At 49.1% G+C, this 23,660-nt stretch overlaps 3 protein-coding genes across 8 annotated transcripts; 1 reads left to right on the forward strand and 2 right to left on the reverse strand.

Annotated features, from left to right (window-relative positions):
* Positions 1-124: 124 nt before the first annotated feature.
* Positions 125-9,732, reverse strand: LOC309641320 (uncharacterized protein; the record flags this gene model as incomplete). The annotated part of the gene is made up of 5 exons (XM_082421168.1): positions 125-2,795; positions 6,871-7,218; positions 7,786-8,362; positions 8,461-8,707; positions 9,680-9,732. The coding sequence occupies 4 exons, from the start codon at positions 9,730-9,732 to the stop codon at positions 7,124-7,126; spliced, it is 972 nt and encodes a 323-aa protein (XP_082277294.1). The 3' UTR covers positions 125-2,795; positions 6,871-7,123.
* ZBTB39 (zinc finger and BTB domain containing 39) lies at positions 8,072-18,183 on the forward strand. 4 transcript variants are annotated; one of them, XM_082421690.1, is made up of 2 exons: positions 8,072-8,213; positions 9,759-18,183. In XM_082421690.1, the coding sequence occupies exon 2, from the start codon at positions 9,803-9,805 to the stop codon at positions 11,936-11,938; it is 2,136 nt and encodes a 711-aa protein (XP_082277816.1). In that variant the 5' UTR covers positions 8,072-8,213; positions 9,759-9,802; the 3' UTR covers positions 11,939-18,183. The 4 variants fall into 4 exon arrangements, with proteins under 4 accessions (XP_082277816.1, XP_082277817.1, XP_082277818.1 ...); XM_082421691.1 differs by lacking the exon at positions 8,072-8,213 and adding an exon at positions 8,355-8,744; XM_082421692.1 differs by lacking the exon at positions 8,072-8,213 and adding an exon at positions 8,355-8,682.
* Positions 18,184-18,239: 56 nt separating this feature from the next.
* ACKR5 (atypical chemokine receptor 5) lies at positions 18,240-21,908 on the reverse strand. Of its 3 annotated transcripts, none has more exons than XM_082420486.1 (2): positions 20,012-21,908; positions 18,240-19,601 (listed from the first exon to the last, which is right to left on the reverse strand). In XM_082420486.1, the coding sequence occupies exons 1-2, from the start codon at positions 20,144-20,146 to the stop codon at positions 18,297-18,299; spliced, it is 1,440 nt and encodes a 479-aa protein (XP_082276612.1). In that variant the 5' UTR covers positions 20,147-21,908; the 3' UTR covers positions 18,240-18,296. The 3 variants fall into 3 exon arrangements, with proteins under 3 accessions (XP_082276612.1, XP_082276613.1, XP_082276614.1); XM_082420487.1 differs by having other exon boundaries at positions 18,240-19,491; positions 19,916-20,105; XM_082420488.1 differs by having other exon boundaries at positions 18,240-19,491; positions 20,012-20,091.
* Positions 21,909-23,660: the final 1,752 nt, after the last annotated feature.

The following is a 23,660-nucleotide window of genomic DNA, read 5'->3' on the forward strand; positions in this document are numbered from 1 at the left end:
TATTTAGTGATTAAAAGAAGAAGTGAATTTGGAAGATGGTTTCTAGCACTCAAAGACTTTCGCAGACCAGATTTAGATAAAGAAATACAGATATTCTGAATGGCTTGTCTGTATTTCCAGGATGGGCCTGGGAGACATCAGTCCCTGAATCCTACTCAAAGAAGAGAAGTGGGGATCAAGGCTGTGCGAAGATCCAGCCCCAGAGGAGGGTGCATCCAAGCACTGTACTATTTTTCTGTCGCCGAATACTGAACTTGGGTCCTGCAACAGGTCGTGGGGATAAGATGGTGATCCATAAACAGTTTACAGTGTAGCCGGGCCTTAGACAAGCAAACAGCACTTGATCTTGCTAGGGTGGGGCATAGACAGGGAAGTTACTATAGGGGCCGAGAAAGAGGAGAGCAGATCTTTTTAGTGTTAACTGGCCACCTTAGTGGCCAGTTATAAAGGAAAAACATTTATTTCCTACTCTTCTGTAATGCATCTCTTACCAGCCCCTGTAACGCTGGTCTAGTAGTCTGCAGTGTACATAAGGCACTTAAACGAGGTGTGTGTGGGTGTCTTTTATTACTCTGATGTGCTAACTATCACAGCCCACTGATCCCAAGGGGAGTTCTGTACCCTAATGAAATAGCCTGGGAAGTCCTCAGGCTCCATGTCTTAGCCCGGTGCAGGGGACTTGGCCATGACCCTGAACCACCCTGATACAAAGTCGACACTCAGTTCTCCCGAGGCTGTGTAAAGACAGGGCCATGGAGCCAGAGACCACTTCCTGCAGGTCCTTCACCCCAGTGAAAGTTCTCTCTTCCCAGAACCTGACTGGGGCAACTTTGGACCCACAGCTCTATGGTGCGGGCCCTCACCTCAGTATCTCTGGTGTCAGGTTTATTGCTAGAGGTCAAAGAACACCCTCACCCCAAATCCTCAAGCCTTTTTCCAACACGTTATCTTGTTGGCTTTTCAAAATGATCTACCTAGACGGTTTAAAAGTGGGGTAATTTTGCAGAGTCTGGGGAATTTATTTGGGTCATGAAAGCTTCACGAGGTGGTTCTGTTCTTGCCAAGTAAGAGCATAAGTGTAGAAAGGTTGCTCTCTGGTGGGACTAATGAAAATTGCAGTACTGGGCATTCCAGGCAAAATGAAGACAAACTTTAAATCGGATTTCTGTTTTTGTGCTTGGAGAATGTGTGAAGGAATCCTGGCCTTCCTCTTCCTGTTGTAAAGAGGTTGATGCCTAAGGGGACCTGGTCAAAACGACCTTGGGCTGAATTCCTGGCCCTTCTCCATTTAGCTTTGTGTATGTGTGTTATTGTTATTACATGATGCTTTACTTTAAAGACTTCGATATTAACGGTTCTAGACCCAGTTCAGTGTGTGTGGAGGGGGAGATTTCCCACACCAACAAGCAGTGCTCCAACATTATCTACCTGGAGATAGTATCAGATTCCACAGGTTGAGGGCTCAGTCCTACAAGATGTCCCCCACCCTGACCCCTTCAGATGCCAATCTTAAGCCCAGGTTGCTAACTCTCTACAGACTGGAGGTTTCCACAACCCTCTCCTTGAGTTCCATTAATTTGCTAGTGTGGTTCACGGAACTCAGGAAACCCGTTTACTCACTAGATCACCAGTTTATTATAAAAGGATATAACTTAGGAACACCAGATGGAAGAGATGCATAAGGCAAGGCATGGGGAAAGGGTTGTGGAGCTTCCATGCTCTCTCTGAGCATGCCACCCTCCTCTCCTTGAATCTCTACATTTTCACCAACCTGGAAGCTCTCCAAACCCAGTTCTTTTAGGATTTTATGGAAGCTTTATTACATAGGTATGATTGATTAAACCATTGACCAACGGTAATTGATTCAACCTCCAGGCCCTCTTCCCTCCCTGGAGGTCAGGGGCTTAGGACTGAAAGCTCCAACCTTTTAATCATAAAGTTGGTTCTCCTGGTGACCAGTCCTCATCTTTAGGTGCAGTCCCAAAGTCACTCGGTAGCATAACAAAAGACATCGTTATGGCTCTCATCACTTAGGAAATTCCAAGTGTTTTAGGAGTTCTGTGCTAGAAATGCGGGTAATGAGCAAATATTTTTTTTTTATTATAAATCACAATATCACAAGTATAAACAGTATAAACTTTAATCTATACCTTTAGGGGGTTTGTTAACAACTCAACGGGAAACATAGGCATGGTCCCTGTAAACCCTTTTGAGTTCTCTGTCTCTCTCATTGTTTCCAAGGGCCATGAGTAAGTTCCTCTCAGTTCTGAGCTCCACTCTCTGTGTCAAGCTCCTGATCTAATTGACTTTCCAATCTGGGGCAGGTCAGCTTGAGCTACCAGATGATTCCATCCAGAACCTAATCCCCTAGCCCTTGGTTCAGACCACAATTCCCCCACTTGAGCAGAAACCCCAGCTGTTGGTTTGTACCCAGATTCCACACAGGGAACTGCTGGTGGTTTGGTCTGCAGTTTCATATTTGTTTGGAATCCTTCCCCAGATTCCATGTTGGGAACTGCTGGTGGCAGCTGCAGCTCCTCATTTGTTTGGAATCAGTCTGCAATCCCCATTGTTTGGGGCCTGCTGGTTCAATCTTTTTCCAGTCCCCAGTTCCATGGGAATTGTTGGTGGTGCACACAGGGACTTTTCTTGGCCAAGCTGCAGTAACATCTCTTGGTTACTGCTGGTGTGTTAAGATGCACATGTTTGTTTGTCTCGCTTAGTGTAGATAAAGGCTATTGTTAATGGGAATCTTGGAAGCCATAAAGTTACAAAAATTGATGAGCACTTAAAAGCTGTTAGAAAAAAAACAAAACAAAACAACAAAACAATCTGTTAGAGTGCTCACCTAACCGAAAGACTCCCATCCCATGTTAGGATAATTTGGTCATAGAATGGGTTAGATTGATGCCAACCTCAATAAAATTTCCATGCAATGAGGTACACTTGTAAAACACCACACAGTCTCCAACCCAGTGGCACATCCCTCTTAGGTATTAGTTTGGCTCCAAGAGACCCAAAATCTTAGCTAAAAATATAACAGGATCCTTAAGCTCCAAAGAGTCAAGCATGCCACCTTCTGGCATACTTGCCTATTTTATGTCTAAGAACGATGGTTCCAGAAGCTATAAATATCTACAAAAATGGCAAAATCTTACTGAAAACACAAAAGGTATCTAGAACAACACCTAGGCCTCCCCTATTACATCCTCCTAGGTGTCCATCATCAAAATGCTGCCCCAGGGATTGATGTTCAGTTGTAATCAATGGGAACACTGGAAAAGAGATTGTTCTTAAAGGCCTTATGCAAATTCTTCAACATCAGCTGCAAAAGTACTTCATTTTCAAGAAGATTCATGGAAAGGACTTTGGTAAGTACAGGTTTATGACAACTTTAAGAGCATATAACTGAACAAGGTAAGAATTTCCAGAACTAATGCAAAAACTGGATTCAAGCAGAACAAGTATTACTTACATGGGACTGAATAACTGAGGAGGAGAATTTAAAATTTTACGACTTTTTTGTTTGCAACATTGCTGGTCCCTTAAGGTTTTGTTTTTCTAAATTTAAGAAAACCTTTTTTTTCTTAAGCTATGATTTACAGCAATTTGGTAACATATACCTTTGTAAACAAAGATGAAACATGTACTTTTTCTCCCTACCTGATGCTGTCAGAATTCAGAAACTCTTGAGTATTCTTCTCATGGCAATATGATTAGTTATTTGCATAAGTCCAATAAAAATCTGCTCTCCTTATAACAGGATGCAATTGGAAACGCTGGCTACATTATCAAGGCTTTGACTGAAATGTCATATTTAAGAGAGATGTGCATAGACTCAGATATGACCAGGTAGCTTTAAGGAACTAAGGTTGACTTTATAAAGCCAGTAAAGCCCCTTGGAAAAATTAGCTTGGTACTCTACTTACAGAGTTCCTGGCAGCCTTACCATGTAAGTAAGGAAGGTCATTTCCTGGCAGGTCCAGGAACCCCAGGATATTTTCAGGACCTTGAGAAGAGGAGAATTCACCCAAACTATAGGTTTTTCAGGTAAAATCTGATGGCAATCCTTGGCTTGGCTTCCTGGCTTCAGAGGCTTTTAAGAGTTCAATCTGAAACTCCTACTAAAGCAGTCTTAAAAAGGGCTTATATGGTCAATCACTACTCTTGTTGCACTTATGTAACTAATCAGGCCAAGTTAAATTCAAACAAATTGTTGTGTTATCTTTGGGGGAAAATGGGGTGATTGTAGAGAGAAAAATTATGTTTGCACCTTTGTAAATATTAGATTCTAATTCTGTTAATTATCTTTGAGGTTTTGTAATATACCTGAAAACTAAACTAGATCCTGAATTCTTCTAGTTTCCTCAAATATCTGGCTACAACTCTCCAAACAAATGTTTCCAATTTTCTCCCACCCTTCTAATTTGGAATCACTAATAATCTCATAATCACTAATAATCACTAATAGAATGCCCTTGAAACTCCTTGGAAGGGACTATACCAGGTCTTACCCGGATGGCAGCCAAACTTAAGGAACTTGAACGTTGGGTCCACAGCTCCTAATTAAAAAGGGCTCCTTCTGATTTTAGGAACTGCACACCAGCTGGAGACCTCAAAATCAAATTGACAAAGAAGACGGGTAGCTGACATTGATGTAAACTTCTTCCACCCACGACATCAGATCAAGACTTCCTACTTTAACTAAACTTGAAACCCTTACTTCTTTTCTTTCTTTCCTTTACTCTGCCATTGGTCTGGAAAGATAACACCATTATCCATATGTCCCAGGCCATTGCTAAGGGGGGTAACATTTCAGACTGCTGGTTTTGTCATAAAAACTCTGATCTGGGGCTTCCCTGGTGGCACAGTGGTTGAGAATCTGCCTGCCAATGCAGGGGACACGGGTTCGAGCCCTGGTCTGGGAAGATCCCACATGCCGCGGAGCTACTAGGCCCGTGAGCCACAATTGCTGAGCCTGCGCGTCTGGAGCCTGTGCTCCGCAACAGGAGAGGCCGTGATAGTGAGAGGCCCGCGCACCGCGGTGAAGAGTGGCCCCCACTTGCCACAACTAGAGAAAGCCCTCGCACAGAAACGAAGACCCAACACAGCCATAAATAAATAAATAAATAAATAAATAAATAAAATTAAAAAAAAAAAAATAGTGCCACCTTAGCAGAATTGGTTTGTGCCCTGACAGAATTTATCTTTGTCTGTGGTGGTTGTCATTCTCCTTGGGCCTAGGAATGCCTGGATGGCTAGTGCATAACTGGGCAATGCCTTTTAGGTTATCTAACTGTGCCCCTAACTGTTCACAGACAAACTGAGACACCTCATTGGGTCAACTTCCCCGCATTTCATCATCAAATTAGAAAGGACCTACCAGGAGGCTTTCATGATTCAGGATTTGCTTCCTTTGGCAGGTCCCTCTACTCCTGGTTAGGAGTGAGTACAGATGAGGCTATGATCAGAAATCTCTCCTTAACTCTTAAAGATTTTGCTGAATGTGCTGCTAAACTAATACCTGCCCAACAAAAATCCTTAGACTCTTCAGCCAAAGTTGTTCTTGATTTTCTTTTAGCTGAACAAGGAGGTATCTGTGCTATGGCCACCACCACCCACTGTACCTAAATTAACACTTCTGGGGAAGTTGAAACTCAGCTGCATAAGATTACTGAACAAGCCACTTGGCTTGAAAAGGTGACTCCTCTAATGGGGTCTTTCTTTGACTTGTTTGATTTTGATTGCTTTGGGTCTTGGGGACCATGGCTCTGAAGGGCACTCTAGACATTGGGAATTGTCCTGCTTATAATCGTTATAGTAGTCTCCTTGTGCCCTGTATTCTCTCTTTCTTTTCTTTAAAAATAAATTTATTTATTTATTTATTTTTGGCTGTGTTGGGTGTTCGTTGCTGCACGCAGGCTTTCTCTAGTTGCGGTGAGCGGGGGCTGCTCTTCCTTGCTGTGCGTGGGTTTCTCATTGCAGTGGCTTCTCTTGCTGCAGAGCACGGGCTCTAGGCACGCAGGCTTCAGTAGTTGTGGCATGCGGGCTCAGTAGTTGTGGCTCACGGGCTCTAGAGCACAGGCTCAGTAGTTGTGGCGCTCGAGCTTAGTTGATCTGCAGCATGTGGGATCTTCCCGGACCAGGACTCGAACTCGTGTCCCCTGCATTGGCAGGCGGATTCTTAACCACTGCGCCACCAGGGAAGCCCCCTGTATTCTCTTAAAAGCTTTAAATGCATGTTGTCAGTTGCTAACCACCAAGCAAATGATCTCCCTAAGACTGGAACACCAAAAAGGGAATAAAAAATATGACCAACTAAAAAACCGCGAGCCTGAAGTCGTGACCTGTGAATACCACAGAGATTCAACCAAAAAACCTTCATGACCTGTGAATGTCACAGTAAAAGCTGTGATGAGAACTTCAGACTGATAGCTGGTAATGGTGCCAATGCCTTAAATTTTGATCACATCTCTCAGTTAAACTCAGGTAGTTTCAGTTTGATAACAATTCTTGGGCAGGAGCATCTGGGGAGATTTGGAGGGTAACTGCTGCACTAAAGGAGAAGGGTGGGTGGAAGCAGAGACACTGAGCTCTAGAAAGAGTTGAGGAAGTAGGGGAGGAAAAATAATTCTCCCGCACCCTTTGAGGTTCTTGGCTGAGTAAATAATAAAAGACAGATTAAGAGGAAAAAAGAAACAGAAGTTTAACAACATGTATACTTCCTGTATACATGGGAGATACCCAGGAAAACTAAGAGTTTCTAGACATTTAGTAACCCTTCTCTTCCTGGTATAGAGAGGTACCTTACAAATGGACATTTCCCTTATAAATGTAAATATCTTTTACAAAAGCATAACTTCTACTCACTTTTCAGAGCTTCTCCCCTGTCTGCTGCTTCTTAAAAATAATCCTTATGCCAAAGAGGCATATTTTGAGGTGTCAAGTTCTGCTCCCCTCCAGGGAGGACAAGCTGCCGGGAACAGGCCTGCGCTGCCAAGGTGCGGTGGGATCCTGTGAATTCCTTCATTTGCCCACCTAGCTGGAAGGAGGGTCCACAACTTCCAGAGGGTGCTCCACCAGGGACCCACAAGTACTTGTTCATTCATTCAAACAGGCTTTGTTAAGCACCTATCATATGAACCAGAAGCGTGTGGTAAGCGCAGGGACGCGGTAGTGTGCAGAACCACGGCGCCCTGCCTTCAGGAAGGTCACTGCCTGGTGGAGGAGACGTAAATTAATCAAATAGTCTCACAAGTTCGTGTAAAACTACAACAGCAGACTTTTTTTTTTTTTTTAAATAAGTTTATTTATTTATTTATTTTTGGCTGCGTTGGGTCTTCGTTGCTGCGCACGGGCTTTCTTTAGTTGCAGTAAGCGGGGGCTACTCTTCATTGAGGTACACGGGCTTCTCATTGTGGTGGCTTTTATCATTGCGGAGCATGGGCTCTAGAGCGTAGGCTCAGTAGTTGTGGCGCACGGGCTTAGTTGCTCCGTGGCATGTGGGATCTTCCCGGACCAGGGCTCGAACCCGTGTGCCCTGCATTGGCAGGCGGATTCTTAACCGCTACGCCACCAGGGAAGCCCCACAGCAGACGTTTTGAGAGTAAACTTCTGGGAATATGAGATGTGGAACAGGGAAGGCGATTTAAGCTTAGAGCTGGGATAGGGTTTTTCACTTCTCCAGGTACTAGCGCGAGGAGGGAGTGGTCCTGCACCCGGAGGATCAGTGCTTCAGAAAAGCCAGGCCTGGGTTGGGGATGGGGGTGTTGGAAACGTCCTTACAGTTGCCCGCGGGGCCCGGCGGCGGCGGTCCTTGGGCCGCGCGGGAGTTGGAGGTGGGGCCGAGGGTCCCAGGTAGCGCGAGGGCCCGGCGGGGAAGCGGAGGGGGCGCGAGGGGTGAGGGCTGCCGGAGGCTCGGCGGCTTTGGCCCGCTGGCCTCGCGCCCGGCCCCGCCTTGAGGGGGCGCTGCCTCCTCCTGGGCGGCTGGGGGCGCTGCGGCCGAGCGGCGGGGGGCGCTGCCTCCTCCGGGACGGCGGGGGGCGCTGCGGGCCGGGCGGTGGGGGCGGCCCGGGCCGGTGCGGCGAGCGGCGCGGCGGATGGAGAGTCTGGCCGCGGCCGGCGGCGCCGCCTCCTCGTCGGGCCGGGCACGGCGGGCCGGGGCCTTTGTGTGAGGCGGCGGCGGCGATGGTGCTCGAGCCCCGCGGAGCCGGGTAAGCGCGGCCCGGCCGAGGGTTGCCCCGGCCGAGGCCCGACCCCCGTCCCGGCCTTTCTCTAGCTCTCGCTTGGCTCCCTCCTGCCCGCTCCCCTCGGCCGGACCTATCCTCCCCGGCCGCGCGCCGACCCTATCCGGCCCCGCCGCCTATCCCCTCGACCCCAGTCCGGCCCCGCGCCCCGCCGCCACCCCCCTTCCCCGCCCGAGGTCGCCCTGAGGAATTCCCCCGCTGTCTGGGGAGGGACCGAAGTGCTCGATGCCTCCCAGATGGAGTGCCCCAGCCGGATGCAAAGCCCTTCCTCTCGGATTCGACCCTCCAGAGGGGAGACGGCGGCGCCGCGGGATTGTTGGGGTGCCTTCTCCGAAGTTCCGAATCCGTCCCCTCCCACTGCCCGCTCGGGCTTCCCGGTGCCTGAACCTACTGACCGCTGATGTGTGGCCACCAGGGCCCGGGAGATGCTTGGCTGGTACCCACCAATGCTCAGAAGCTTCCTGGGCCCCAGAAAAAGTTGGGAGTTAGTCGAATGTGGTGAGGTGAAGAAAGGGTCTGTGTTGCCCAGGGCGAGTCGTGAGGCTGAGAGAGAAGGCAGCTAGTTTGTCTTCTTTCTGGCATGCAGGACTCAAAAAGGGGAAGAAGTGGTACTGAGCAAGCCTTTAGGAGTTACCTATGTAATTAGATGCCTTCTTATGGCATCAGGTATATCTCTTACTTCTGGTTAACATAAGCATAAATCCTGAAAAGGGTGGGAAGAAGAATTGAAGCATATTTAGGTAATATTAAATGCCACAGTTGTGTTTTGCTTTGCTTTACTTCTCTGGTGTCTGAGTGTTTTCACTTCATCCACAGCATACAGAGAATATGATAGAGCAGTATCCGAATGGCTCTGGGCTATGGAGAGACAAGAGGGGAGGCAAGTAGCTTAGGTAGGGAGAGATGGGAACTCAAGAATAAGCAAGAGATTTATTTACGGCCTGAACAATCACAGCAATGATAGGAAACTAAAGGGTAGAGCATCCTTATCTTTTCCCCAACAGCTAATGGAACTTGATAATTGTGTTCAAGTATGTATATGGCATTTGGCATCATAAGGGAAGAGAATATACTCAGTGAGATAGGAAAGCCTGGATTCAGGAAGAAATTAGGAATTTAATATGAGAAAAATTTGAACCAGTTGCTCTGGTAATGAAGTTTAAGATTGTGTCGAGAGGATGCTTCTGGCTTGGCTTTAAGGCACTAGCTTCTGTCCAACCAGGCCTACAGCTTCTCTTACTGACTCTTAAAGGCCAACCCATCAGATTTTTTTCAATACTTTTGGATTTTGTAGTGACAGCTCTTGTCTTTCGGGGTATGCAGGGAGAGAGGTCGCTGCCCCGTCACTTTTGCTGTCCTTGCCCCGAGCAGAATGGAGCCGGTGTCTGTCCATTCACTCTTGCTCTCTGCCCGGGGCTTGGAAACATGCAGACTGGTGGCATTTCGTCCTGCGGAACTCCTCACCGGCAGGGGTATGTTTGGCCATCCACCTTTTCCTTTTGCTGTCCACAGATTAACCGTGCTGATAAGGAGGCAACGTCATAGGAGCTGCTAAGATGGGCATGAGAATCAAACTGCAAAGCACCAACCACCCCAACAACCTGCTGAAGGAACTCAACAAGTGCCGGCTCTCCGAGACCATGTGTGATGTCACCATCGTAGTGGGGAGCCGCTCCTTCCCAGCCCACAAAGCCGTGCTGGCCTGCGCAGCTGGCTACTTCCAGAACCTCTTCCTGAACACTGGGCTTGATGCTGCCAGGACCTATGTGGTGGACTTCATCACCCCCGCCAACTTTGAGAAGATTCTGAGCTTTGTCTACACGTCAGAGCTCTTCACGGACCTGATCAACGTTGGGGTCATTTACGAGGTAGCTGAGCGTCTGGGTATGGAGGATCTCCTCCAGGCCTGTCACTCCACCTTTCCTGACCTGGAGAGCAGTGCTGTGGCCAAGCCCCTGACCAGCACCAGTGAGAGCCACTCCAGCACCCTGAGTTGTAACTCAGCAGAACCAGCCCATCCCCTTGGAGAACTCCGGGGTGCGGGGGAGCACTTTGGTCCTGATCGAAACTATGCGTTGCCTAGTGATGCTGGAGGAAACTATAAAGAGGAAGAGAGAAACGTTACCGGTGACACTAACCATAGCCTGCCTCTGCCGCAACAGCCACTGCCGCCAAAGACAGAAGACCATGATGCCCCTGCTCCGTTCACACCCGTTCCCAGTGTGGTGACCCAGCCAGTCCTAGGCACGGTCAGCATGGGCGTCCAAACCAGCACAAGCTCCTGCCAGCCATACAAAGTCCAGAGCAATGGAGACTTCAGTAAAAACAGTTTCTTCACCCCTGACAATGCAATAGACATCACCACTGGGACCAACTCCTGTCTGAGCAATAGCGACCACTCCAAAGACCCGAGCTTTGGGCAGATGGATGAGCTCCAGCTGGAGGACCTGGGGGATGATGACTTGCAGTTTGAAGACCCCGCCGAGGAGATAGGCACAGCTGAGGAGGTGATTGAGTTGAGTGATGACAGTGAGGACGAGCTGACTTTTGGAGAGAGTGACAACCGAGAGAATAAGGCCATGCCCTGCCAGGTATGCAAGAAAGTTCTAGAGCCCAACATTCAACTGATCCGACAGCATGCTCGGGACCATGTGGACCTGCTGACCGGCAACTGCAAGGTCTGTGAGACCCACTTCCAGGACCGAAACTCCCGGGTGACCCATGTTCTGTCCCACATTGGTATTTTCCTCTTCTCCTGCGACATGTGTGAAACTAAGTTTTTTACCCAGTGGCAGCTGACCCTCCACCGACGGGATGGAATATTTGAGAACAACATCATCGTCCACCCCAACGACCCCCTGCCTGGGAAGCTGGGTCTCTTTTCAGGGGCAGCCTCCGCAGAGCTGCAGTGTGCCACCTGCGGGAAGGCATTGGCCAAAGATTTCCACGTGGTCCGGGGCCACATCCTTGACCATCTGAACCTGAAGGGCCAGGCCTGCAGCGTCTGTGACCAGCGCCACCTCAACCTCTGCAGCCTCATGTGGCACACACTCTCCCATCTCGGCATCTCAGTCTTCTCCTGCTCTGTCTGTGCGAACAGCTTTGTGGACTGGCCTCTCCTGGAGAAGCACATGGCTGTGCACCAAAGCCTGGAAGACGCCCTCTTCCACTGCCACTTGTGCAGCCAGAGCTTCAAGTCGGAGGCTGCCTATCGCTACCACGTCAGCCAGCACAAATGCAACAGTGGCCTTGACACACGGCCTGGTTTTGGGCTACAGCACCCAGCTCTCCAGAAACGGAAGCTGCCGGCTGAGGAGTTCCTGAATGAGGAGCTGGTGCTGCAGGGCCAACCCGGGAATAGCAAGTATAGCTGCAAGGTGTGTGGCAAAAGGTTTGCCCACACGAGTGAGTTCAACTACCACCGGCGGATCCACACGGGCGAGAAGCCGTACCAGTGTAAGGTGTGCCACAAGTTCTTCCGAGGCCGCTCGACCATCAAGTGCCACCTGAAGACGCACTCGGGGGCCCTCATGTATCGCTGCACGGTCTGTGGCCACTACAGCTCCACCCTTAATCTCATGAGCAAGCATGTCGGCGTGCACAAAGGCAGCCTCCCACCTGACTTCACCATTGAGCAGACCTTCATGTACATTATCCATTCCAAAGAGGCCGAAAAGAACCCGGACAGCTGACTGGCTCCCAGCAGAGCCAGGGGGAGCTCCCAGGCAGCAGCCAGGACGTTGGTTTTCTAATGGCTGTTGGTCCCTCCCCAACCGAAGTTACAGTTTTGCCTTGCTAGGAGTTCTGTCCTGTCCTGTGTTGAAGAAGAAGAAAGAAGAAATAGCACATGAACACTGTTACTGTTTTTGAGAAGCAGGCCCTATCATGTTTACCTCCTTACCTGTTCTTGCCCATGAAGGGCTGTGTTTTTGATTCTTTTGAGGCTGGTTTTGGGATCTTGTCAGGCAGTTGGTGTCAACTAGATCCCCTTCCCCAGCCGCTCGAGTTTTAGTTTACTGATAGGTTTTATGCTGCTAAGAATCCAACCAACAGCCTCACTGAACGGAGGAGGTGGAGAGAGGTTTCACCGTGGGTATTACTGCCAGACCTCCAACCGGGACAACCAGCTATGAGAGAGATTTTGGGAATGTGGTCATTCAGAAAAGACTAGTCAGCAGGGCAGCTCACCTCAGGTGCCAGTCCCAGCCCTCAGCAGGGGAAAGGTGTCAGGGATGGAGGGTCCTGCTTGTTCCATGGCTCTAATCTACTGATTGGACAGTAAAATCTCTTGGCAGCTAGATCCAAACTGGGGACAAAGCTTTCTGTTTAGGTCAGAAGGCTTTGGGATGAATCCTTGCCAGCCAGAAAAGGTGTCCTGCAGTGCTGCCGGAAGTGGCAGCCTGGATGGACAGGAAGGGAGGTTTCTCTTTTCTCCTCAATTCCAAAGAAACACGATTTTATGGAGTGATGGCCCAGGACGTCAGGCCTTCCCTGTGGGCAGAAAGGACAGGGAGCCACTTGGATGTAATCCTCTGTCATCTGGCCACGTCCATCGACCTTGAGTTTCCTGGTGGAGAGGTGGGGATGTCTCTGAAGCAGCAGCCTTGCCTTAATTTACATCCAGTCTCCCACCTAGAAGTGTGTTTGGCCTATAGTGTAGATGAGAAGACCCCATGAGGTGGAGTGGTGGACTGTGAGCCCTTCAGGATTAAAGGGACCCGACTAACTGGTGGTTTGTAGCGGGATGTGTGTCTTTCTGTCCCAGTCAGGTAACCTGTTGTTTACTTTGTGCTAACTGGGCCAGAGCTTTGGCAGCTCACCTTTTGACCTGCTGGAATTTATCCTGATCTGTCATTGCGTTGCCACCAGGGGGCGCTATTGACCAGCAGCTGGTTCAGGCCCTCCCTAGGTGACTCGGGAATGGGTCTGCCCAGTCCTGGGGTGCTGGTCGGCTCTGTTCTTAGTTGCCTTTTTGAGGGGGTCTTACCCAAAGAAGGCTTGAGGGAGAGGGCCCTCGGATCTCGCATCTCACAAGGTGGCACCTCAGTAACCCATACTACCTCACCTGCTCAGGCGAGCTCTGGGGGTCCCTGGCCTCGGCCCTGATACAGCCCCTCGTGGGACTCAGCAGCACTCCAGGCTGTTTTACAAGCAAGTGGTTTTAATTAACTCACAAGGCCTTTTTGGACATTAATATTTATTTATTTTTGTTTTTGTATACATATTACCCAGCATCTCTTGGATAAGAGACTTCAGGAAAATGAGCTTCTCCCCAGCAAGTAGCCATATTCCAGGGGACAATCCTGGCCAGATATTTGGGAAACAGGGGCTAAAACTAGGGGAGAACAGGTCAAGCCTTTAAACAAGCAAATTCTTTTCTTTCTCTCCAGAGAGTCTCTTGCAGAATAGACCCAGGGAACCATTTAGGTAATGGATGTAAATTCTAGAAAGTTGAGGCTTGTTAAATCCCTAGGCCTTCCATCCCCTTTCCATCCTGTGATTGAGTAGGTTGGGGACTGGGTTGAGGGGATCAAGTCACATGAAGGACCTTTTTGCATATTTTCTCATCCTTCCTAAAGTTGGGAAACTATAATAAGACATACAAGTAAACCAAAGCTCCGTCCCTGTTGGACCTGCTGCCTCTCTCCCCAGCCCTAAACTGATAAAGCCTCCGCGTTTGTGCGCATGGCTATCTGGTGGGGTGACCGTTACATGAAGGGACTTGTCAAGTGGCCACCTTTCACCATCTGAATCCAACTAGTTAAATGTTCCCTTGGGACATTCTTGTCAGAAAGCAGTGCTGAGACTTTTCTTCCCTGACTGACTGCTCCCTTTCTTCCCACGCTGACCATTAGACGATTAAGAAGGAAGGTGTGTAAAAGACTACAGTCACCTATCTGCTAAGCTTTTCAAGCCTGAGTGGTTTCTCCCAGATTGTTGGTGAGGACTGAGGTTTGAAGGGCTGGATTTGAGAGTGGGGATACTCACTGGAGCCCAGCCAGGTAGCTGAGAATGGATCAATATGCTGGAGAAACCCTCTTCCTTAACAGAGGATATCGTGGTTGCTGGGTAGTCTGTACACTTAACCTGAAACTGTGAAGTTTTCCCCTTTTGCCAGTAAACCAAAAAGCAAATCCTTGAAACTTTGCCCCTGAAACACTAAACAAGAAACTGCACCCCCTGATCCTCCTGAGGCAAAGTGGTCAGCCAGGGTGGCCTGGCTGGTTGCAGTCAGACATGTAGCAGGGTCAGTAGCTCATGAGGCTCATTGACCAAACCCTGTTCCCCTGCGTGTCCCCCGTGTTCGCACCTCAACCCTTCCTCTGTTTGGAGTCATGTTTGCTGCCTCTGCCACCAGCTCACCCTTTTCTGCACTGTTTTACTTGAAACACTATATTGTGGCAAAGGGTGCTCTAGGATACCTGGTGGAAGGTATTAATCGTATTTTGAATTTAAAATTTTTTCAACTGTTCATTGGATTTTGTTGCCCTCTCTGCCCTGGAGCCCAGTTTAGCACTGTCTCCTGCTGTATTGTTCCAAAGTTCTGTTTGATCCTTGAATGTCTTTTCTTCTCCCTTTTCCCCCTTTTTCTTGTTCTGTACTCAGGACCAGCTACATATTTACAGAGCCCATTGTTTAAAAATTATTAAGAATTTCAAGATGGCGACTAGAGCATTAAAGCAAACACGAGGCCATTCCCAACTCTTTTCCTAAGGGAAAACGGTGATACGCTAATGGCACACTGTAAACAGCTGCTGTGGCCAGAGGAAGGGATCAGTATCCTGGTGCTCCTCTGGCCCATCCACGGCTCACTGATGCCACAGCACCTGCTGGGAAGCTCTGCTGTACCCTGGTATTTGGTCCTAAATTTTAAGACTCCGTGGAGTCTCTCTAGTTCATGGCTAGTTGGGAAGAAAGGAGGTGGGGGTGGGGGTCAGGAAATGGATAAAAATTCTTTCTGACTTTCTTCTGCTCTGTCAGTACCCTTTTGTCTCTAGGACAACCTTTGAGCTTAAATACCTTCTCCCCAGTCAGGTTTTGCTGCTGGTGGATTTTCTTCCTCTTCTGGCCACCTGCTGTGCCCTAGTCCCCAGACTACTCAACTTTGGAAGTGAATTTAAATTCCTTCATAGATGGGCATGAATTTGGTGGCATGGAAGTGGGCTGTGTGGAGAAATCTGCCCATCTGGGAGTCCCCACGTGTCCTTTTCCCTAAGTCCTGCGCTGAATGAATCAGGAAGCAGGGCACACAGCGTTGATTTCAATGTGATAACTCATGGTAAACTTAACATCAGAATGAAAAGGAAACTTTTACCTTGGATGTTTCTTTAACACCCTTACCCTGTCCAGTCCACCCTCCCCTCCCACCTCTACTAGCTAAATCTCTTTTGAAACCAAGAAAAATTGTTGACGTCTTAACTCCTTCCATTAAATTAATAAGTACTGACCTCCTAATATTTAAGTGTTTACTATCTATTGCTGTAAAGTTTTGTATATTTTGTAAACTTTTTTTCCCAAATAGTAGATGTCTAAAATCGTTGTACATCTGATTCTTTTATACTCCATTGTTCGGCACAAAGTGTGGTTTTTATTTAGAATAAAAAAAGGAAATTTGAAATGGGAATTCTTTTCTTATTTACTGTGATCATGCTCATCCCTCAGAGTTCAGAGTATCTGGGCCATCACCCTTTCAGTAGCAGTATTCTGCTCAGCAGGTGCCAGAATTCTTTCAGGTAGCACATTTTCCTTTCCTGTAGCTGGAATTCCCCGGGCTTGACTTGATCTGTTTTTAGTGGAAAATTAACTCAATGGCCCAGCCTTTTCAGAGGGACCATCTCTGAGGGGAATCTTCTGTTGGCCCAGAGAGAGCAGTGGGATTCTGCTAATGTCTGGTTGGACCAGAGATTTGGCCGCAGATTGTCTTGCCAGTGCCATTTAATTCACCATGACGTGATATGTCAGAGTGGAGAGAGGCAGATTCAGAGAGGGGGGGCGGAGGTTTGGCATAATTTCATGAGGTTGGTAACAAATGTCCCCCCACAGAGAACAGACAGACCTCTAGAAGTTAGGGTGCGATGTGGTCCATTTGGTCTCAGAGCACACTGCTTGGGCCCAGGCCCCCATCAGTGCTCTGCAAATGTAGAGCAGAGGGCCTTGCTGATATCAGCACACCAGTTCTCCTCTCAGGCCCTAAGGAAGTATTTGTGCTGCCAGGGTGATCACTGGTTGCCAAAATGGAGTCCATGAGAAGAGAAGATGTTGGGAAAGTGGCCTCAGGTAATCTGGGGTGTGACAGAGATGTAAAACTGGGTTTCCTGAGACAACCTCTGGACCCTGAGTCAGAGGGGTCAGTGATAAGGGCATTGGATCTGGGCTGGGTTTTTATGTGGGCACAAGTGAGGAAAGTCTTTCTAATACATTCTGTGCATTGTTAGGTTCAGCCCTTACTGCAGCACCAAGTCACAACCCAAACTCCCAAAGTTTTCAGGTCTGTGCCACCAAGCAGCTGTTTGAAGCGTTAAGACTCTTTAAAAAAAAAGAAAAGGCCCTTTTTCAGGTTTGGGCCCAATGAGCAGGGGGAGTTAGACACAGATTTCCCTCTGTGCTCCTGACAAACGGGTTCATACACCGCTGGAGCACATGTTTAATGCATCTGGTGAATACAGTCTCAGATTTCTAAGTGCAGAGGAGATGGTGCTCCAGGTCAGCGAGTGGTTATTCCAAGTTAAACATTCCTGACATACTGAGCACTTGAGCAGGACAGAAGGTCTCAGTGACTGTGTCCACAAACCTTTCGTTCTCCACAGGCAGGATGGAGAGGCGGAGGGCTCGGGACTGGTGGGCTGGGACCTGCTCTTAGGCTTTACTTCAGTCAGAGTGCTTCGTGGACATGGTCCTAGTTTCCCAAACTGATAAATGAGCCCTTTCCAGAAGACCTCCGTGTTAACAAGAGGACTTCTTTTCCTGTCTATAGGACAAGTGTTAATAGAAGTTGCTGGACAGGAAAACTATGAGACGACTTGGCCAGGAAGAAAGAAGTCTGAGGGTGAGACCTGACGTAGGAGAACACCAGAACTCTGCCCTGTGATAGAATTGGAAGATTTCCACTTCCCCACCCCATGCAGGGGCAAAGGCTGAGGGACAGAGCAATTGTCAGTGCCTGCTGCTGCCTGTCGCGAAGTCTGTTCCCAGAATGGATGTCTTGATATTTTCCTATGATCTGGAGAAAAAGGGAGGGACTGAGGGTAGAAGTCTGGAAACCTGCTAGACCCAGAGCTGGGGGAAGATGGGCTACGAGGAGCATGGACTCTGGGGCAGCTCCTCTGCTTTGGGGGAGGGGATCAGGATGGACGAGGGGGAGAGTATCAGCAAGGAAATGGAGCCCTTTCCTGCATGGCGGGGGTGGAGAATCCTCGAGCCGGCCCAGCTGCAGGGTGCCTGTCTCAGACCTCAGCTTCACCCCGCCCCTGCTGTCCCCACCGCCCACCCCCTCCATTTATCATCACACTGAGGATGCACTGCTAGGAAACAGCCTGCTGAGGCCTCCTGGCTCCTTGGCCTCTGGCCTCTTGTCCCTGTAGCCTACATGTGTGCTAGAAGATCAACAAGCACAAACACAAAAGGAAAGTTGTGTGGGGTTCCTGTGGAGCTCACTCCTTCCGGCCAGGGTGGTTTCTGAAACGGGTGCGTCTAGTTTCTGCTGAGCATCTCTTTAGCTTCAGCTGCCTTCCCAGTCCCAGCTTGCAGTGCAGACTTTTTCAGAGATCCAGAGTCATGTCTGTCTCTATTCTTTATTTCTCCTTTTCCCCTGCGTGTCTCCCTTCGGCACAGGGACTGTGTGGAATGGTACAACGCCAAGGACCCGTTCCCTCTCCCTCCCTGCCTCCCACCCCGTTCCCTGACTTCAATATTTTAAGACATACTCAAAATTGGGCCATGAGGGCTCTGACTGTCTTCCCCTTGCCCCGCCCCCGCCCCCCCCCCCCCCCCAGATCTCTCACCTACACTTCCAGCTTTCTACTTGGCTGGTAGAGGAGACTGGAATCTTCCTCAGCTGGCTATAAGAGCCCGAGGAGCAGAGGTGGGTGGGGTGTCTGCTTCCTGGAAGTTCAGGCTTGGGTGGTGGTGGGGGCTGGCCGCAGGGCGCTGGATGCCCTCCTTGGTGATGACGATGGAATGCTGGGTGGAGGAGGAGGAGGAGGAGGAAGCATGTCTGCCCTCCCTGGCCTGGACCTTGGGAAGGTAATGGACCACAGCGTTGAGCAGCCGGCCCCGGAAGCTCGGGCTGAGAAAGTTGTACAGGATGGGGTTGACGACGCAGTGGAGCATGGAGAAGCAGTCAATGATGTCGTAGAAGAAGTAGAGCAGGTGGGCCAGATAGCAGTGGAGGGAGATGTGGGTCCCGTGCAGTGTGATCAGCAGCAGGGTCACATGGTAGGGCAGCCAGCAGATGACAAAGACAGCAATGTAGGCACACACCAGCAGGCAGTGGCGCCGGCCCTCAGGCTGTCCTGCCCGCCGAAGGCGGCAGGCCGTCAGCACGTTGAAGACCGCGATGAGAGGGAAGGGCAGCAGGAAGCCCAGGACGGTGGTGGACAGGGCCACCATCAGGGCCCATGTGCTGTACGTTTCAAAAGGCGCCATGAAGAGGCACATGGGCTCAAAGCTCTCTACCAGCCGGATGTGGACCACCTCGGGCAGCGGGATGAGGGCCGAGAAGACCCAGACCCCGGCGCACACGGCCCGCCGCCCTCGATGCTGGTGGCGCTGCCAGGAGGGAGAGGCGTTGGTGAGGGTGACATAGCGGTCGATGCTGAGGCACACCAGGAAGAAGATGCTGCTGTACATGTTGGCAAAGTAGAAGTAGTGAGTGAAGCGGCAGGAGAAGCTGCCCCAGAGCCAGGTGTAGTCCAGCGTGACCTCCAGCATCCACACGGGCAGAGACAGGACGATGCCCAGGTCGGCGATGGCCATGTTGAGGACGTAGAGGCGCAGCAGCCCTGCACGGGCCGCCCCGCGCCAGTTGACGCAGATCACCAGGAGGTTCTCCACCAGCCCGACCACGAAGACAGCCAGGTAGAGCACGAAGAGGGCCACTCGCTTGGTGCTCTCGCTGAGCTCCATGTGGCACTCGGGCAGGGTGTGGTTGAAGAAGTGGAGCAGTTCCGTCCAGTTGTGGATCTCTCCCGCCTCGCTGGCGGGCGCCACGCTGGGCCCCGTGGCCGACATGAGGACCAGCAAGTGCCTAGTGGGGAGAAGGGAGGGTTGGAAGAGAGAGGAGGCCTCGAAAGCAGCCTGGTGTTCCCAGGGTCGCAGGCCACAGGGGCCAGGAGGCTTCGGGGAAAGATCCTGCGTCTGAAGAGGCAAGAAAGGGAAGTGTAACATTCAAACCGTGAATAAATAGCACACAACTCACTGCTGGCTTTAACCCACGAACAGAAATATTTTGTTAAGGGGTCTCAGTGGTGGGAGAGACCAGAGGCCAAACGCTTTCTCCCCAGCCCGGCCAGTCCCGCCCTCCTCCAGCCCAGGGGGGCTCAACCTCCTCTTCTCTCCTGGCGCTTCACCCTTCGGCCCTTTCACACAGGCCTTCCTTAGGGGCTCTTGCTCTGTCTTGCTATTTGGGCCTTGTGTATGGGACACACATACACAGACACAGACACACACACCTCCAGTTCATCCCTGGGAACATCTGTGGATCATGCAGGAAAGCCAGTCGTCTCCAAACTCCACTGCCTTCTTCCCTGAGAGAGGGCAACACTCACCTGAGTTTCCCTGTTGGGAGCACCTCCGGTCCTGGAGGGCCGGCAGGTCTGGACTGCTGCGGAGCTGCGGGGAGGCTGGAGGGACTGTGGCCGTGGGGCTGGCTTTGCTGCAGGCTTCAGGGCCGCCCTTCTCATCCGGGAAGCAGTATCACTGGCTGAGGCTCTGTGGGAGAGGGTCGGGGTTTTTCCTGCCTTCCCCCAATCCAGTTAGAGGGGAAGTCACAGCGAAACATCCAGTGTAGCGGTGACAGGGAGGAGTCAGGCTGCAAGCGTTAAATTCCAGACTCCTGTGGCTGTGTGAATTTACCTCTTTAAGCCTCAGTTCTCTCCTCTGCAAAATGGGACAGCAATAGTATCTACTAATATGGGTGTCTGTGAGAATTAAATGAGCCATCAAAGTGACGTGCTAATGCTTTACGTATGTATGTATTTTCCACCCGATAAATGGGATTGGCCTCCCACTCTCCCCTGTCTGTCTTGATACCTACTGAAGCAGAACTGGATGGGGGTGGGAGGGCTAAAATAAATCTGAAAATTATTCAGACGTAATCACTCTGGCTCTTTTGCTGAATGGCCATCCCTGCCATTCCCCCAGCCTTCACTTTGTGATCTGAGGTGAGAATCTGGAGAGAGAGGTAGACTGAATGTGGGTGGGGAAGGGGCTGTGTTGAGCTTCGGGGAGACTCCTGGATGGGGAGGGGAAGGAGAACAGCATTCTCCCCCCTACAGCTCATACTGCTCTGGCCACATGTGGAGGAGAGAGAGAGGGAGAGAGAGAAGACAGACAGACACCAGGCCTCTCTCTCCCTCCAAGCCAAGGGGAAGGCTTGGAGCCCCCGGATTTGTGTTGTTGGTGAGCATCAAGTGTCAGCAGAGCGTCCTGCTTCTCAGAGCTCTTTCACCTCAGTTAGTCATTTGATGCCTGATGTACCTCTGTGGGGAGGGAGGATGGGCTTCCTTATCCAGAGACGTTCCCTGTCTCACACAAGCCACACAGCAGCAGCAAAAAGAGAACAGAACCGCCTGGAGCTGGGCCCATGTTTTGTAGGCTGTAGGGCCAGGGGTGTGCTGGCTGGAGGGGATTAAATTTAACCGAGGTGAAATCCCTATGACAACATTAACTATTTTACAGTTTACAATTCAATGGCATTTAGTATTCACGTTGTTGTGCAACCACCACTTCTATCTAATTCCAAAATATTTTCATCACCCCAAAAGAAAACACCACACCCATTAAGCATGCAGTCTCAAGTCCCCTCTCCCCTCAGCCCCTGGCAGCCAACTGGTAACCACCCTTCTGCTTTCTGTCTCTGCGGATTTACCTATTAAGGATATTTAATATCAGTCAAATCATGCGTGTGACCTTTGTGTCTGTTTTTTTTCACTTAGCATAATGTTAAAAAAATTTTTTTAATTGAAATATAGTTGATTTACAATTTTGTGTTAGTTTCTGGTGTATAGCAAGGTGATTCAGTTATATATATATATATATATATATATATATATATATATATATATGTATTCTTTTTCATATTCTTTTCCATCATGGTTTATTATAAGATATTGAATATAGTTCCCTATGCTATACAGTAGGACTTTGTTGTTTATTTATTTTATATACAGTGGTTTGTATCTGCTAATCCCAAACTCCTAATTTATCCCTCCCCCACTGCCTTTCCCCTTTGGTAACCATATTTGTTTTCTATGTCTGTGAGTCTGTTTCTGTTTTGTAAATAAGTTCATTTGTATCATATTTTAGATTCCACATGTGATATCATATGGTATTTATCTTTCTCTGTCTGACGTACTTCACTTAGTATGATAATCTCTAGGTCCATCCATGCTGCTGCAAATGGCATTATTTCTTTCTTTTTTATGGCTGATATATATATATATATATATATATATATATATATATATATATATATATATATATATATATATATACATACACACACACACACACACACACACATATATACCACATCTTCTTTATCCATTCATCTGTCAGTGGTGTTGGGTCTTCCTTTCTGCGCGAGGGCTTTTCTCTAGTTGTGGCAAGCGGGGGCCACTCTTCATCGCGGTGCGTGGGTCTCTCACTATCGCGGCCTCTCTTGTTGCGGAGCATAGGCTGCAGACGCGCAGGCTCAGTAGTTGTGGCTCACGGGCTTAGTTGCTCTGCGGCATGTGGGATCTTCCCAGACCAGGGCTCGAACACGTATCCCCTGCATTGGCAGGCAGATTCTCAACCACTGCGCCACCAGGGAAGCCCCATGCATCTTTTTGAATTATAGCTTTATCCAGATATATGCCCCGGAGTGGGATTGGTGGATCATATGGCAACTCTATTTTTAGTTTTATAAGGAAACTCCATACTGTTTTCCATAGTGGCAGCACCAATTTACATTCCCACCAACAGTGTATGTAGGAGGGTTCCCTTTTCTCCACATCCTCTCCAGCATTTATTATTTGTAGACTTCTTAATGATGGCCATTCTGACTGGTGTGAGGTGATACTTCATTGTAGTTTTGATTTGCATTTCTCTGATAATTAGCAATGTTGAGCATTTTTCATGTGCCTATTGGCCATCTGTATGTCTTTGTTTTTTTTAAGGAATTTTTATTTATTTTAAAAAATGTATTTATTTATTTTTGGCTGCGTTGGGTCTTCATTGCTCTGCGCGGGCTTTCTCTAGTTGCGGCAAGTGGGGGCTACTCTTCGTTGCAGTGTGAGGGCTTCTCATTGCGGTGGCTTCTCTTGTTGCAGAGCATGGGCTCTAGGCACGCGGGCTTCAGTAGTTGAGGTGCGCGGGCTTGGTAGTTGTGGCTCGCAAGCTCTAGAGCGCAGGCTCAGTAGTTGTGGCGCACAGGCTTAGTTGCTCCGCGGCATGTGGGATCTTCCCGGACCAGGGCTCGAACCCATGTCCCCTGCCTTGGCAGGCGGATTCTTAACCATTACACTACCAGGGAAGTCCCTGTATGTCTTCTTTGGAGAAATGTCTCTCTTGGTCTTCTGCCCATTTATTATTATTATTTATTAGTCATGCCATGCAGCATGTGGGATCTTAGTTCCCCCACCAGGGATTGAACCCATGCCCCCTGCATTGGAAGCACAGAGTCTTAACCACTGGACCACCAGGGAAGTCCCCTTCTGCCCATTTTTTGATTGGGTTTTTGTTGTTGTTGTTATTGAGTTGTATGAGCTGTTCGTATATTTTGGAAATTAAGCCTTTGTTGGTTGCATCATTTGCAAATATTTTCTCCCATTCTGTAGGTTGTCTTTTCATTTTGTTTATGGTGTCCTTTGCTGTGCAAAAGCTTGTAAGTTCGATTAGGTCCCATTTGTTTATTTTTGCTTTTATTTCTATTGCCTTGGGAGACTGACCTAAGAAAACTGTGCTGCAATTTATGTCAGAGAATGTTTTGCCTGTGTTCTCTTCTAGGAGTTTTATGGTGTCATGTCTTAACATTTGTCTTTAAGCCATTTTGAGTTTGTCTGTGTGTGTGTATGGTGTGAGGGAGTGTTCTAACTTCATTGATTTACATCAATTAGCATAACATTTTTGAGGTTCATCTGTGTTGTAGCCTGTGTCTGTGCTTCATTCCCTTTTGGGGCTGAGTAATATTCCATTGCATGGATATACCACATT

The sequence above is a fragment of the Balaenoptera physalus genome (genome assembly GCF_965194825.1).
Source record: "Balaenoptera physalus genome assembly, chromosome: 13".
NCBI classification, from domain to species: Eukaryota; Metazoa; Chordata; class Mammalia; order Artiodactyla; family Balaenopteridae; genus Balaenoptera; species Balaenoptera physalus.